The 16,656-nt window shown below is 39.0% G+C and overlaps 1 protein-coding gene across 12 annotated transcripts in view; it reads right to left on the bottom strand.

Moving 5' to 3' along the window:
- Positions 1-16,656, bottom strand: part of LOC108968753 (voltage-dependent L-type calcium channel subunit beta-2) — a 393,950-nt gene that overhangs the window by 329,638 nt on the left and 47,656 nt on the right. For 9 of the 12 annotated variants that reach the window (XM_018932974.1, XM_018932982.1, XM_018932981.1 and 6 more), the window contains exon 2: positions 11,525-11,908. The exons of 1 other annotated variant lie outside the window; for it this stretch is intronic. In XM_018932974.1, coding sequence (XP_018788519.1) covers positions 11,525-11,638 — 114 coding nt within the window. In that variant the 5' untranslated portion in view covers positions 11,639-11,908. The remainder of the gene's footprint in view (positions 1-11,524; positions 11,909-16,656) is intronic. 2 more of the 12 variants (XM_018932975.1, XM_018932978.1) reach the window with 1 other exon arrangement.

The raw sequence follows: 16,656 nt of genomic DNA, 5'->3' as shown, positions 1-16,656 counted from the left end.
TTTTTTTTGAAAACTTTTTATTCCATTCGCCACATTTTTTAAATGAGCTCAACTCAAAAGAATCAAAACCAAATAGGTTGCTAAAAATCCCAAAGATGATTTCTGACGAAAAAAATCCATGTACACCTGCAGAAGCTACACGCTCGAAGCAAGGTACTACGAAACAAAAAAGGGGAAAAGACATAACATGCAACAATAATTTCACTGCTGAGAGTGAGAGTCTAACAAAATACTGCACTGGGTTTTCATCTTCGCCTATTCAGGACAACTCTGAATCGGCTTTAGAAATCAAAAGTAAAAATCTCGCAAATTTTTGGACACGACTCCAAGCTTCTTATGACGCAATAGTGGAATGTGATGACTCAGATCTACCAGAAAAGTCGCCGGCCTACGCCGGTATGAAAACTGCTTATATCAGTTCGAAGATACAAAGCAATAATATTTCACCAGTTAAAATTAATGAAAGCAGTTGCACCCACTCCACTTCCGAGAGTAGAGCTGCCACAAATTAAAAATCAAGAATCAAGTTCGAGTATCCACCTCCAGGTGCCAGCATGTGACACTGAAATTTTCCATGGCGGTTGTGAACAATGGCCGTTTTTCGGGACATTTTCACAGCCGTTTACATAAACCATCCAAAATTATCAAAAGTTGTATCACCTCAAATACAAAAAAACAAAAGGTGAAGCACTCGTTATTGTACAACAGTTCGCATTACATGACGACAATTTTCCTATGGCTTGGGAAGCTCTGAAATCAAGGTACGAAATCGAACGAATGCTGATAGATAAGAAAATAACGATATTAATGGACTWGCCCAAAATTCAAAAAGAAACAAGTGAAGAATATGTGAAACTTCAATCCACTGTTTGTCAGTTTTAGTGACACAACGCGTTCCCGCAGACAATCGGGACCCAATTTTGGTAAATTATGCACCGCCGCATTACCAGAAAAATCGTTAATGCTATGGGAACAATCTCTCTCATCAAGGAAAAAATGCCCCACGTGGCAGCAAATAAAATATTTCCTAACTACACAGTATGAAATCGCAGAAGAAGTTGATAAAAAGATAATTAAACCAAAAGGTATTTGCCATGACCTTAATAGAAGCTTACAAAGACCCCTAGCCAGTAGCAACAACAATTCAAATATTAGTTTCTTCAAAAATCAAACGTTTACATCTGAACAGTACAAACAAACGTCATGCGAACTATGCACAGGGGGGCATAAACTTAAATCTTGCGAGAAATTTAAGAAATTAAATATAATTGACCGAAAGTCAAAAAGACTATGCACAAACTGCTTATCACATACACACATGCTTAAAGACAGTAAAAGAAAATTTAATTGCGTTTATTGCTATAAATGACATCATTCGATGTTACATATTACTCATTTTTGCAGTTCACCCCCAAACAGCGCAAACATAAACAAAACAACAGGTTTAGTTGCTACAACAAATTCAGATAACTGCCTAGAAGCAGGATGCTGCTCAAACGCTTTAAAAATCCAAACGCTACATAGCGAAAACCACAGCAGGTTACTCCTACCCAAAGCAGTCGTCTCCATCGAACATCGAGGAGAACTGTTTAAATTCATGGCGTTAATAGACCAAGGATCACCGCGATCATTCATAGCGTCTAGGGTATAAAATTTCCTACAACTGCCTACAAAATCACCCAATTTTGAAATTACGCGAATGGACGGAAGAATAGTTCAAAACTCCAATAAAATCTGCCTCATTACCCTAGTTTCTTACCAAGCGGATAAGCGCATTCAACCAGAAGCTATTGTCTTACCGCAACTAACAAACATGCTTCCTAGCTATCATATAAATAGCAAGCATTGGCAAAACGTTTCACACGTTAAGTTAATAGACTTCAACTGCATCACTCCCGCTCAAATAGACCTTCTATTAGGCAGCGATCTCTCAGCACAGATATTACTCGAATGTATTGAGAATATTACAAAAACACTTCCTTCGCAAAATACCATTTTCTAATGGGTCTTTATTGGACGAGTTGCGGAACCAGTTGCCACGATGACAACTCAAGTTGAAGAAGTCTCCAAAGAATACCTCAATGTGCAATAAAGAAAATTTTGGGAGTTAGAAGAACGAGATACTACCGCAACGCAAATAAAATAACCAAAAACCTGACGTAACAAACCCGCAAGTGAAAAACTCGTTGAAACTAATACGAAACCTAACGCAATGGTCGCATTACGTGACGACGCATTCATGCCACATAACGTGGCACAATCGCCATATAAATTTTAATGAAACACATTTATAACCATACTACTTTTCCCATACATATTACAATGGATGGGAATATGCCAACAGTGCCAACCCCAACGGTGAGGTCAGCTATAACCGTACCGCGCTCTGGGGCAACTCCAGCACCACGAGCCCTACCGACAACCGCCACAGCAACCGCTCCTTGTAGTGACACAGGACCCCTACCACTGTCCTCAGCACACGTAGCAGAACCTCAGCAGTCCACTATGTCGGCGCCCATGCAGCATGCAGCCCATGGAACGGCAGAAGGTTGCTCAAGCTCACAGGCACTGCCTGAACTGTTTGACAACGGTACAAACCACACAGGAGTGCACATCAGTCACCCTATGCCAACTGTGCAATAGGCCGCACCACACCATGCTGTATCGCACCCCAAAACGGCATGTCGCGCAACAGCTTGCCAGGCTAGTTGCCCCTCCATCGTCCAGACCAAGGCGAAATGAAGCCTCCCCGTGGCGCCTGCAGCATCGTACATCGTACTGCTAGGCTAATATTCGCCCAGGGATGCCGGGATGGCTAGATGAGTTAGCTCCCCCTCTCTAAACACGGCACTGAACGACCACACGAGAACACACCACACTAACGCCATCCACATATGAAGACTCCGCACAATCAGACATTCCAAATGAAGGCACCACATACTAATACACGCAAATAAATACCACACATGCGGACATCACACCACAACTCTACACTACCCAACCATCAAAACGGACCGCTCCGAGTGGCTAAAAAGAACGAAATAAACAGAATTTTTAAGATTTATCCCAGTTTAGTTTATGCAGATTGTGGGGTTTCCTTTTTGAAGATTTGGTAGAGCACACTGAAATTCCAATCGTTGGCATGCTTTCRTCCGACCATATTTTACAAAGAAGCTGATACATGCTGGTTTGCCAACATTAACTTGCGCTAACCAAAGTATGGAAGTATTTCTTGATCACTTTAATTCCAATCGGAATCGTCTAGACAATTCTCAATTCTTCTATTCACATCATTCCGCATGGCAGAGTATACCAAATCCTCTTTATTTACCTCCTCTTCATGACTTGCACTGGCAGAGTCAGGAGGAATGACTATTATATCCTTCTTTCTCCATCAACGGCTTCCTGTAGTTTTAAGAAATCATTCTGACTCTTAAAAACCTTCCGATATGTCATAATTAAACTTATAGAAACCACCTAACCACCGTGCCAACTTAGCAGCTTTCTCCATTATCCAATCAACGGCTTCCTGTAGTTTTAAGAAATCATTCTGACTCTTAAAAACCTTCCGATATGTCATAATTAAACTTAAAATTTAATTTAAATTAAATTTAATGATTTTGCACATTGTCCCCAATTGGGGACTTCACTATAAAACTGTACCTTTCAAATATGATTTTGTTATTTTTCAACAAAATGCCTCTTCTAGAAGCTTGTGCACTCTTCACTTAATATTTTAGACAAATCTTTTAGTTTAGTTTCACAATATATTCGAAAACATGCATATAAATACAACACAAGAATTATGTCGATAAAGAGACACCTGAACTTATCCCTTCATTACTAGGTATAGTCTTAAAAATAACCAACACTACTTATAAGTGTATGGGGGTTGTTCATGAAGTGTTACGCTTTTCAATGGCCTGAAGCCCAAGCGACATCGATTCGCTCTATGTGCTATAGGAAAGTTTGAGATAATCTTCAAATTAATTWAAATTTCGACTACCAATTTTATTACTTGAAAATAAACAAAGAAGTGTACAATTGTGGGTCGTCCGCCTTTAGCGAATATAAACAAACTGGATGGTTTGCTCATGCGAGAATATTACAATCTTGAAGGCGTTTGAATTAAAATGGCGCATTTATAAGGATGAAAATTTTAAATTTTCGCCTCGGAAGTCTATCATCACTTCGATAATGTTTTTCAGTAATTTTTTAATGACTAATAAAGTGCCACTTGCACCTTGAACAAGGAATTATGGAATTATTAAAAAAATTGAAATATGACCTCTGTTCTATATATATGTATTATATTATATATTCTATAAGAGTGTACAGCTTGATGTATTAATATCATCGCTTTCAACATCCGCGCCGTTAGTTCTGCTTTCTCCAGATTGGACAAGGATGCAAAGCAAATGGGTCTGGCAGTAAACGGGGGTAAGACGAAATATCTCCTGTCATCAAATAAACAGTCGTCGCACGCGCGACTTGGCTCTCACGTCACTGCTGACAGTCATAACTTTAAAGTCGTAGATAATTTCATCTATCTTGRAACCAGTATCAACACCACCAACAATGTCAGCCTGTATATCCAACTCTTGCCTACAGGTGCTACTTCGGACTAAGTAGGCAATTGAGAAGTAAAGTCCTCTCTCGACGAAAAAAAACTAAGCTCTGTAAATCACTCATTATTCCCGTCCTGTTATATGATGGAGGCATGGACGATGACAACATCTGATGAGTCATCGTTACGAGTTTTCGTAAGAAAGGTTCTCCGTAAGATTTATGGTCCTTTGCGCGTTGGCCACGGCGAATTTCGCATTCGGTGGAACGATGATCTGTGTGAGCTGATATTGTACGTCACTTTGATACACAGTTGATCCAGCTCATAAACAGTCCTTGTTGGTATATTGATGAATATATGAAAAAATACAAAGTTATACAATATATGACAATGAAGAATATAAAGGATCTCAAAATTTATTCTATACTCTTGTTGAAAAAGTGGAAATGAAGTTGAAAGCCCAATCAAGAAAGTGATGGTTGTTTTGCATTTGGTCGCTTCTTCACGTTTGTTAAGTTATTAAATGCTCAAAAATTAAACGCAAGCAAAAAGATGGAGCTAAATACTACAACCAAAAATAGCCGGTGTCGCCCTTCCCGGCTAGAAGACAGAGCATTATGATTTCATAATCATTGCAGCAATCAATTCATGGATCATTTACGTATAAAGAAAGGTGTATCTGAAAGAATTATTTGCCCCTTTAACATCTCCTGGACTAGAAAAATGCAAAAAAAGCTAATATGCCCGAACTTCAGTACATCTTTGTGCTTCAAATGCTTTACACCTTTTCACAAAGTACTTAAAAATACTTTTGACTCCTAATATTGAAGTTTCTGACTTGTATACTTATTAACCCTTTAGAACACCCAGTTTTGTTTTAGTTATTTATTTATTTTTTACAAAAACAAACGTTTTCTCGTACTTAAATACGGCTGCATTTAAAAATTAAGAATTTTTTTTAAACAATGGTTTGGTTTATTATAACACAAATTTAGTCCACAATTAGTACGACTTCTTTTTGTATAACATTTGCAGCCAGAAATTTGCAAAAACTTCAAGTGTCCGCGTTGGGCCAACCTCAGATCTTTTGGGGGCACTTGCTGAGCCGGGTTTTCTTCCTAAAGTGAGACATTCAACATCACTTTTTTGCTTCAGAAGCCTGTCAGTCTAATATTTGTATAAGGTAATGCCTGTTTTAGCAATTAATCTCTGGTATAGGAACTAACTTTTAGTTATAGTATCACATTTTTGAAATGTTAGAAAAACCCCATTGTTCTTGTTGGAGCGATAGAAAATATCCCTGAAGTATGGAGAAATGCTGCCGAGTTGACAGTCTTGGCCGGATACAAATCCAAATCCGTTCCTGTTAGGTAGCTCCTAAGGGGGTTCGGAGCATTGATGTAATTTTTTTTTAAATTTTTTATCATTAACTGAAGGGTGAAGCAATAAAAAGTGTAAAAATTGTTAGAAAAAGATGAAAAAATCGTATATATACTACGTTGTTTGTAGTGAACCAGAGTGTATAACGTCTACCCGGTTGTATTTTCCTACGACATAAGAACATTCAATAGATTCATATTGTGTTGCTGACTTATCCCACTTTCGTATTACCAATGTTGGCTGCTCTCCGGCAAAATTAGATGCTAGTTATTAACCTTCCAAGTTCCGACAGCATATTCTATTGAAGCTCAGCGGGATTCTCTTTTATTAATTTTAAGGCAGCTTGCAATTGAGAATAAGGCTTTTTCTTACAGTTTCAGTTTCTTTACAGTTACAGCCAAAATTCCACGACTTGACAAGTATTTAATATGCGGCATAGACTTGTAATAATTATCGAAGAACAGCTTCTAAATCTGAACGATGACATCACAAACAATTCGCACCACTACATTGGATAATGCTCCTGACTCATGTCTCCGGCTGCATATATGTAAGTATTACCTGCCACTATACACTTCAAATTTATATCCATAGCCAGATACACCACTTATAATGAATATTGAACAGTTTAATCCCTATTTATGGGGCTTCTCGGGTAATTACTGTTTCAAAGTACTTCGCGCAAACGTAGTTGGTTGGCATTACAATTCTAGTGTTTGGTTTTGCTCCGCCGTACTCAACTAGATGACCCATGAGATGACACGGACGTATTAACAGGCACAACGAAGATCATATATGAATCTGCTGCAGCAGCAATGGTTTCAGCATTGGCGGAAGTTTCTGGTGTAGTGGTAATATAAGGAGCAAAATTTTCCAAATCCAGTGGTAGGTTTAGTTCCTCGTCCTCGTTAAATTCCTCGTTATCAGATCACGGCCCATTCGACACTGTTTGCCTATTTTTTTTTGGTATATTTTCTATGTTCTTGCTAGTCAAATTATTTTTACACGGCTCTTACTCTCTTTATAATAAATCAAAAAATTTCCGTTTTTCAACAATAAATCACTTATCCTAAAAAACTTCTAAGAAATTTAACCTAGTCTGCACACGTGAGTAACTTTAATGCACTTAAAATAAAAGCATCGCCAGCTAGTAAGAAAATATTTTCCTTTGATGCTGATATACAGCACCGAGCAAAGGCGGTCTATCGACATCTGTTCCAGGTTAAAATTAAATTTATGAATTTTTCAATAGAGTGTACATAAATATTTGTAGCTATCTTTCAGAATATACAAAGAAATATACTACAATTATTTTAGTTTTTAAGTTTTTTTTAACTTTTAACCAAAGTGCATCTATTATTTTATATTTTTTATTTTTCTTGGGATTTTTACTGCGAAATATTTATTTCGGGAAATATTGTGTTTGCTTTTCAATCAGATGATTCTTCATTTATAGACAGTAAATAAATTAGTAAATACAGGACGAAAATTTATAGTTTTTCTTAACCCTAGGTATTTTGTATGTACTCACTCGTACATAGTCAGTATTACCCCCAGAGCAGACATTTTGAAATTAGCTTTTCTTAAATCAAAGATATCGGATATAAAAACTTTATGCATATATTTTTAGCTTATAAATCAATTACAAAAAACAATTATTTTCACAATTTTCTCCATACTTAAAAAGTTAGTAATGAAAAATAGAATAAAACAAATTCGACTTTAAATAAAAGTCAACTCAATATTTGCAAATATAGTAGAGGCCCTACCTCTTATAAATGTTTGAGAATTTGTTAAAAAACATCATCCTTAATATCAATTTATTAAAAAAAACATGATACATAAAGTTGATAAAAAAAAGTTTGTAAAAGAAAATGTGGAGGATGGAGAAGTGTAGAAGTTCGAGCTAGTGAGGAAATTTCTCTGATTGCCATTCACTTGGGAGTGGCCAGAAACGTTTTTTTTTTACATATGTTTCAAGCAGCTCACGACTTCCGGTCTTTAACCAAGTATCTTCCGAGCAGCCTAAGAACACCCGATTAAAGGCGAGCTAAGTGAGAAGGCAAAACATCGCCTCCACAGGGTTGTGCGCTGGGTTAAGGACCCGCCAAGTAAAAATCCGACACAACGCCCATCCCCGACTTCGCCGGGGCTCAAAATATAGTCATCTGTAGTACTAGATTCCAGCATAAGAAAATACATCAAGCTACCTGGCTGTATCCGGATCGAAAAGCCACCAACCAGATCGATCATGTTATGATTTGCGCCCGCCTCTGTGCATCAAAAAACACATGTTAGTAAACACAGAAGGAAGGTTGACGGCGAGAAGCTGCTATCACAACAGATAGTCGGACAATTTTCTACCCGTCTAAGAACACTCGTCAACAACTTGATATAAGGGAACTATGGGAGGGCATTTCAAGCTCCTTACGTATAGCTGCAACCGAAATAATTGGTTTTCGGAAAATGCAAAAGATCAACAACCGACTATAACACCGGATGGGATAGGTACCGTGAGTTGAAAGAGCCCGAATTGCGTGAGTACGAAGAGCTTGTCAAGTTGGCCGACAAGGGTAATTCGAAAATTCTACGAAAAGATGCGGCGACTAACAGAAGGTTTCAAGACCGGAGCAGACTCTTGTAAAACCCTGAGGTGATCTAGTGACTGATGCCCAGAGCATACTAAAATTATGGAGGGCAGCGAAAGTATAACGCCAGCAGAAGGGGAACCCGATTCCCGAGCCCTCTCAACATCGCGTGTAAGGTTCTTTCGATCTTTTTTGTGTGAAAGATTAAAAAGAAGGAGATGATAAGAAAATATATCTTCAAATAGCCTCTTTGAAAAAGATTGGAAAATATTTAAAATTATCAGAGCGTAAGAAGAGAAGAGTAGTCGAACAATTTGCTTCGCTTTGCTTTACTACGCGTCTACAGCATTTACTCCCTTCTTTCTTTGATGTCGGATGACGTGAGAATCTACAGCATTTTGCTTTTTGCCGTGGAAACATGTCAGCTGATTGCTCTCTCACGACCCAGGGTTGCCAATATCTATATACTGTAGTAATTATAAACTTTTATAATTCAATCTGTTCAATATGTTTGAAATTTTCTAAAAAAAAAAACTCAAAATTCGAGTCGAATGCTATTATTTATATTATATAAACTATTTTTAATAGTTTGTTTTCAGTTTTGATATTTTATATTATATAAAATTGTAATTGAAAACATAGATGTGTACAAAACTATATATGCGTATTGAGCAATGGCATTTGTGCAAATGAAAACAAACAAAGATGGCTGATTTCTGCGTTTTTGTCACGTTTTTCACAGGGCACACATTTTGCCGATGAGGAAGGAAAAGGGAGGAAGGCAGTAGCGTTTTTGACTGTTCCTGCTATAACTATTCTTCATTTAAAAAAATTAATATTTTAAATAAAGATTTAACTGTTCTAACCCCAAAATGTAGGATGAAAACCCTGATGTTGATAAAACTACATGTGACGTGAGAGTACCAAGAAGAAATATTTCACCAAAGCTCAAATTGATTGAACCAATGTGAAGAAACTTAACTTATTGGGATGGAGATACACAACACGCTTAGTATTATTCAATACAAAATATTAGCACAGAAGACTATTTATTGACAATCAAGGAAGATGCTTCAATTTTGTCCCTTTAATTTTCAATATCATGAACTATTTTAAGTGAACATTTCAGGAACTTTAAGAAAATAATAACAATTGAAATTGTAGGGAAGTATATACTCTAATAATATATACAACAAGTTATTGTCTCTGATCGTCATTCACTTGGAAGTGCCCAGAAACGATTCTTTTACATATGACTCAAGCAGCTCAGGACTTCCGGTCTCTGACCAAGTATCCTCTAGGTAGCCTAAGAACATCCGTTTGAAGGCGAGCTAAAGTGAGAAGGCGAAAGATCCCCTACATAAGGTTGTGCGCTGGGCTTGGGACCCGCCACCTAAAAAAACACCCCCAATGAACCAATCCTCAAAAAAGGAGATCCCACCATCTGCGCCAACTACCGTGGGATAAACCTCCTTAATATCGCACATAAGGTTTTATCGATCGTATTGTGTGAAAGATTAAAGCCCCCCGTCAGCAAACTGATTGGACCTTATCAGTGTGGCTTCAGACATGGAATATCAACAACCGACCAGATATTCACAATGCGCCAAATCTTGGAAAAACCCCGTGAAAGGAGAATCGACACTCACCACCACTTCCTCGATTTCAGAGCTGCTTTCGACAGCACGAAAAGGAGCTGCCTTTATGCCGCAATGTCTGAATTTGGTATCCCCGCAAAACTAATACGGCTATGTAAACTGACGTTGAGCAACACCAAAAGCTCTGTCAGAATCGGGAAGGACCTCTCCCAGCCGTTCGATACCAAACGAGGTTTCAGACAAGGCGATTCCCTATCGTGCGATTTCTTCAACCTGCTTCTGATATTGATACCATCGGCCTCAACAACCCGCCCCGTTAGTTCTGCTTTCTCCAGACTGGACAAGGAAGCAAAGCAAATGGGTGTGGCAGTGAACGAGGGCAAGACGAAATATCTCCTGTCATCAAACAAACAGTCGTCGCACTCGCGACTAGGCTCTCACGTCACTGTGAGACAGTCATAACTTTGAAGTCGTAGATTTTCAATTTCATCTATCTTGGAACCAGTATCAACACCACCAACAATATCAGCCTGTATATCCAACGCAGAATAACTCTTGACTACAGGTGCTACTTCGGACTAAATAGGCAAKTGAGGAGTAAAGTCCTCCTTCGACGAAAAAAACGAAACTCTGTAAATCACTCATTATTCCCGTCCTGTTATATGATGGAGGCATGAACGATGACAACAACTGATGAGTCGACGTTGCGAGTTTTCGAGAGAAAATTTCTGCGAAAGATTTATGGTCCTTTGCGCGTTGGCCACGGCGAATATCGCATTCGATGAAACGATGAGCTGTACGAGATATATGACGACATTGACATAGTTCAGCGAATTAAAAGACAACGGCTACGCTGGCTAGGTCATGTTGTCCGAATGGACGAAAACACTCCAGCTCTGAAAGTATTCGACGCTGTACCCGCTGGGGGAAGCAGAGGAAGAGGAAGACCACCACTCCGTTGGAAGGACCAGGTGGAGAAGGAGCTTCGTACGCTTGGAATATCCAATTGGCGCCACGTAGCGATAAGAAGAAACGACTGGCGCGCTGTTGTTAACTCGGCTATAATCGCGTAAGCGGTGTCTACGCCAATTAAGAAGAAGAAGAAGTTATTGTTGGCTTCTTTATTTTAGGAAAGAACGCAATATTAAAAACCATACTATATAGCGCTTTAGTTTTAGCCAATACTGTGTTTTATATACTTAAATTAATTTGCAACAAGGTTTTATTCCTGTATTGGTGTTTCCTGTTTATAAAAACAAAATTTTAAAAACCAATTTTAGATTTGTGAACTCATTGTCTCATGTAAGTACGAAAAAGAATGACAACGAAAAAAGCATATAAATTTAAAGGTTCTGAATAAAATTGTTTTTAGTATATATTGGAATACTCACCTGGGTAAATAATTTATTATATCCACTTTGGTAACTAGAATGGCCTAGACCAAATCTAGGTTCACGACCAGATGCAACCAGTGGAGCATCTGTAGATGGTCCTCTCTGCACCATGGGCCTATCGGCCCTACAATCTTCTTCGAAAGATATTTTGATGTTATAACAAACAATGACCGAACGTCCACCAAATTTGGTGACAGGAGTATGTTATGCACAGATATATGTTTGGTATGAATCCAATGCAGACCAATTTACACACTTTTCACTTCAGTTTTAATGTTAATAATTACACTTTATAAGAAATTCAGTCGACACTGGCTTAACGCTAAAACAATATATATTTATCTCAAAATAATAAATGATAGCTGAACCGTTTTTAAATACCTGTAAAAAAACAACAAACTGGTAAAGAATTTGCATTTAAATCAGGTTTGAATTTGCACACGCGTTCTCTGCATGCAAATATGCTTCAAATATTTTTTTTATCAAATTTGGAGGAGTATTTTTTGTTTGTTTTTATTTTCGAATTTGGCTTGAGACATTGCTGGGTAAATATGTGCATGAATAGTCAACCAACGGAATATACCAGCCAAAATTTAAATACTAAATTTGTTTATTTTTTAAATATTGCCAATTAATGACACATACGATAAATTCGTGAGCACATTTTGAGCATGTGGTGATTAACTTTTTCATTTACGCATAAAACGTTGATTTTCATTTATAATACAAAGGTCTTTTTATAATTTTAGCTGTATACACCTTTTTTTTATTTCATAAAATGAATTAGTAGTGATAAGAGAGAATGGAGTCATGTGTATTAGGGAGGGAAAGACCTCTGATCACCATTCATTTTGGACACTCCAAAGGAAACGGTTATTTTCCATATGGCTCAAGCATCTCACAACTTCTGGTCTTTGGCCAAGTATCCTATGGGTAATCAAGGAACATCCGTTTAAGGGCGATTAAAAGTGAGAAGGCGAACCATCCTTCCTAAGGATTGTGCTCTGGGTTTGGGACCCCACACGTAAAAAAAAAACGCCCCCAATGAAAACTTACCTACAGCCTCGAATGAGAACTTTACAGCACGAAACGGATTTGTCTTTATATCGCGGCTGTGTAAACTGACGTTGAGCAACACCAAAAGCTCAGTCAGGATCGGGAATGACCACTCCGAACCGTTCGATACCAAACGAGGTTTCAAATAAGACGACTTCCTTTCGTGGACTTCTTCAACATACTATTGGAGAAAATAATTCGAACTGCAGAACTAAACAGAGAAGGTACCTTATTCTATAAGACTACACAGCTGCTGGCGTACGTCGATGATATCATTGGCCTTAACAAGTGCGCCGTTTGTTCTGCTTTCTCCAGAACAGATAAGGAAGTGAAGCAAATGGGACTGATGGTGAACAAGGCCGAACAGTCGTTACACTCGCGACTAGGCTCCCAAGTCACTGTTGACTGTCATAACTTCGACTTCGTAAATAATTTCGTCTATCTTAGAACCATCATTAACACCAAAAACAATGTCAATCTCGAAATCCAACGCAGTTACCACTTGCTGCTCCGGATGGCATTACCTAGCCTCGAAAGTATTCGACGCAGTGCCCGCCTGGGGAAACAGAGGAAGAGAAAGACCTCCACTCCGTTGGAAAGACCAGGCGGAGAAGGACCCGGCATCGCTTGGAATCTGCAATTAGCGACACATTGCAAAAAATAAGAAACTGGCGCGTTGTTGTTAACTCGGCTATAACCACGAAAGCGATTTCTACGCCAGTAAAGAAGAATAGATAATGTTAAATTTAAGAAATATTCTTTATTGGATTCATTTAACACATATTTTATATGTAGTGAATGCTTTAAATTTAGGTACCCCATATGATATTTATTTAGGATACTTTGTTTGATTCAAAGTTTCTTTTGGTCAGTAAATTTGAAATGCATAAAGGGTATTGTATATTTTAGAACTTTTATTAATATTAAATTCTTGTATGCTTTGAATATTAAAATTATCAATATATTCGGTTTTTATGTAGTTGTTTTTTCAAATGGAGCAATTCGAATTAAAGTTTAATTTCATTTTTATTAGATTGACAACTCCGCAAATTTCTTCCAATTTCGAAAATCTTTATGATTAATTTATACACAGTAACATCTGGATGGATTGTTACGACAGGATTTTCTCACGAGTGCCGGTGTCTGTCCCAGTGTTGGAGACTCCCTCGTGTATGAAAACGGTTTTAGCAGCGAACTTTTAACCCACGAATCGATTTTGTTCAGCGCCACATTGATTGACTCATGACCGTTGCAGGAATATTTCTCGGTCTGGAGATGTGGGTTGTGCCCCTGGGATACCGCCTTCATCCACCGCTTGGGTCATCGTTGCTACTGAGGGCGCCTTGACCTATGTCGCAGTCAATGCGTTTAGACGCACGCACTCAGAGAAAGGCTTCCGGATGTAGTGGTCTGTTCTATCGAATTTGAACACCGGTTGACAAGCCACGAATACCAGAACCGCTTGTAATAGCTGGTCAGTTGCGAAATAAGTTAAAACGAATGAACAGTCTCCGACAATGAGCGGCAGGAGCGGAGGATACGCTATAAAGCTGACAATCCGCTGAAACCGAAGAAACACGTGTCTAACAAAATGAAAGAAACGAACATATTAAACATGCCCGCAACCACGGTTATAAAGCCAAAAAGATCCCATGATGAAAAACTGGCCAAACGACGAACTCTACTATAGAAGAACAAAATAATGAACGAAGAGGCGCCAAAAGGACCAACGGACTAATAGAGGGTTTCGAGACCGGAACATACTATTGTAGAACCCCTCAAGGTGACCTAGTCACCGGTGCCCAGAGCAGACTTAAATTATGTAGGCAACACTCTCCAGTCTGCTGAATGGCAGTGAACGTACGACGCCAGGATAATTCGCACTCGACTCCCCAATCGATGGCGATTGGAGCAGACATTCCATTGACCGACCATGAAAAAGTTCGAATAGCAATTACCCGTCTGAGGAACGACAAAGCGGCCGGACTGATGGATTGCCGGCCGAGCTATTCAAACACGGCGGCGAAGAACTGACAAGGAGCATGCATCAGCTTCTTTGTAGAATATGGTCGGACGAAAGTATGCCCAACGATTGGAATTTAAGTGTGCTATGCGCAATCCATAAAAAGGAAGAAAGCACAATACACGCCAATTACCGTGGGATAAGTCCCTCAACATCGCGTATAAGGTTCTATCGAGCGTATTGTGTGAATGATTAAAGCCTACCGTAAACAAACTGATTGAACCTTATAAGTGTGGCTTTAAATCTGGCAAATCAACAACGGACCAGATATTCACCATGCGCCAAATCATGGAAAAGACCCTTAAAAAGATATTTGACACACACCGCCTCTGCGTCGGTTTCAAAGCTGCCTTTGACAGCACGAAAAGGAAAGGTCTTTATGCCGCGGTGTTTGAATTTGGTATCCCTGCAAAAATAATACGGTTGAGCATCAACAAGAGCTCTGTCAAGATCCGAAAGGACCTATCCGAGCCGACACCAAACGAGGTTTCAGACAAGACGATTCCCTTTCGTGGACTTCTTCAACCTACTTTTGGAGAAAATTATTCGATTTCAAAACAAAACAGAGAAGGCACCATCTTCTATAAGAGTGTACAGCTGCTGGCATATGCTGATGATATTGATATCATTGGCGTTGGCCACGGCGAATGTCATGTTCGATAAAACTCTGAGCTGTATGAGATACACGACGACATTGACATAGTTTAGCGAATTAAAAGACAGCAGCTGCACTGGCTAGTTCATGTCGTCCGATTGGATGAAAACACTTTGAAAGTATTCGATGCCGGGAGAAGCAGAGGAAGAGGAAGTCCTCCACTCCGTTGGAACTACCACCTTGCGAAAAGAAGAAACGACTGGCGCGCTGTTGTTAGCTCTGCTATAACCGAGTAAGCGGGTTCTACGCCAGTAAAGCAGATATACGCACAATAGCCATCTTACTAGAAATCAGTAATCACAAAATATCTAAAAATTTAAACAACCAAAGAAGGCACAAAGAAGAGGCTGGAAAGTAGAAACCCTAGATGAAAAATTATCAAACTGATGATAGATGGAAACCTTAATAAAGCGATAGACACGGAACGACCGCTGAGTATTTAGCAAAACACATCAGGAAAGCCTTTGATGCCGCATCCTCCCTCATGCTAGTACGAGTATGAGGAGAGCGAAAGAATTGTAAGTGAGGCATATGTACTATATGTAACAAAGAAAGCGACTATCGACAGAGTTCGCAATACTGAACGAGTGATTTTAGAGAAAGCAATTAAAAAGAGCAAAGCCGAATAAATCAAGGATCTGTGCAAACAAGTTGAACAAAACCAGAAATTATTGAAGTCAAAGGTCATATTATTTAAAGCTATGGTACAAACCCTGTTTGCCACGCATACCGCTTATACAAAGATATTATATGGAGAAAACTGTAGCAGTAAGTTACTACCAAAGAAGTCACTGAAGCAGCGGTAAGATTCGCCAACAACGAAGCATCAGGGTTTAATGGAATGCCAAACAAAACCGTAAAGATTGCAATCAGACACAATATCGCTCCGTTTATCGAAATGTTTATGCAATGTCTATTTCGAAAATCTCTGTAATGGTTTTCGACAGTTGATGCAATTAAAAATTAACCGATCGGTGCTTTCGCAAGGGAAATTTATAAATTAAAAGCAGCGGAGTTGCGTCCTGCTCGGCAAGTCCTGCAGAATAAGAAACCTGGCATCTATAACGAATCGTGCATGTCGTACGCAATACGATGGTATATTTTGAAGATTTCCTGGGAAACCCGCCAACAAAGGGGCGTCCTATCGTCCGATAACTATTTTCTCCCTAGTAGTGAAGACGCTTGAGGCCTTGCTATTCCCGACCTTCACTCACCCCTTAGCCTGTCAAACAACCAGCATGGATTCCGAAAAGTGCACAGTACCACCACAGGACTTAGCGTCATAAACGCTGGGAGACCTGCGACTTCGATAAACACCGACAATGTGACTCGAGTGCGCAAAGTTTTGAGATCGTCGATTAAGTATTCCGTTAATAGGCCAGATGATAAGTTGAT

The sequence above is a fragment of the Bactrocera latifrons genome, unplaced genomic scaffold (genome assembly GCF_001853355.1).
Source record: "Bactrocera latifrons isolate USDA-ARS-PBARC rearing strain unplaced genomic scaffold, ASM185335v1 scaffold_229, whole genome shotgun sequence".
Taxonomy (NCBI): Eukaryota; Metazoa; Arthropoda; class Insecta; order Diptera; family Tephritidae; genus Bactrocera; species Bactrocera latifrons.
The sequence above is the reverse complement of the archived record's forward strand: the minus strand, read 5'-3'. Positions and strand labels throughout refer to the sequence as shown.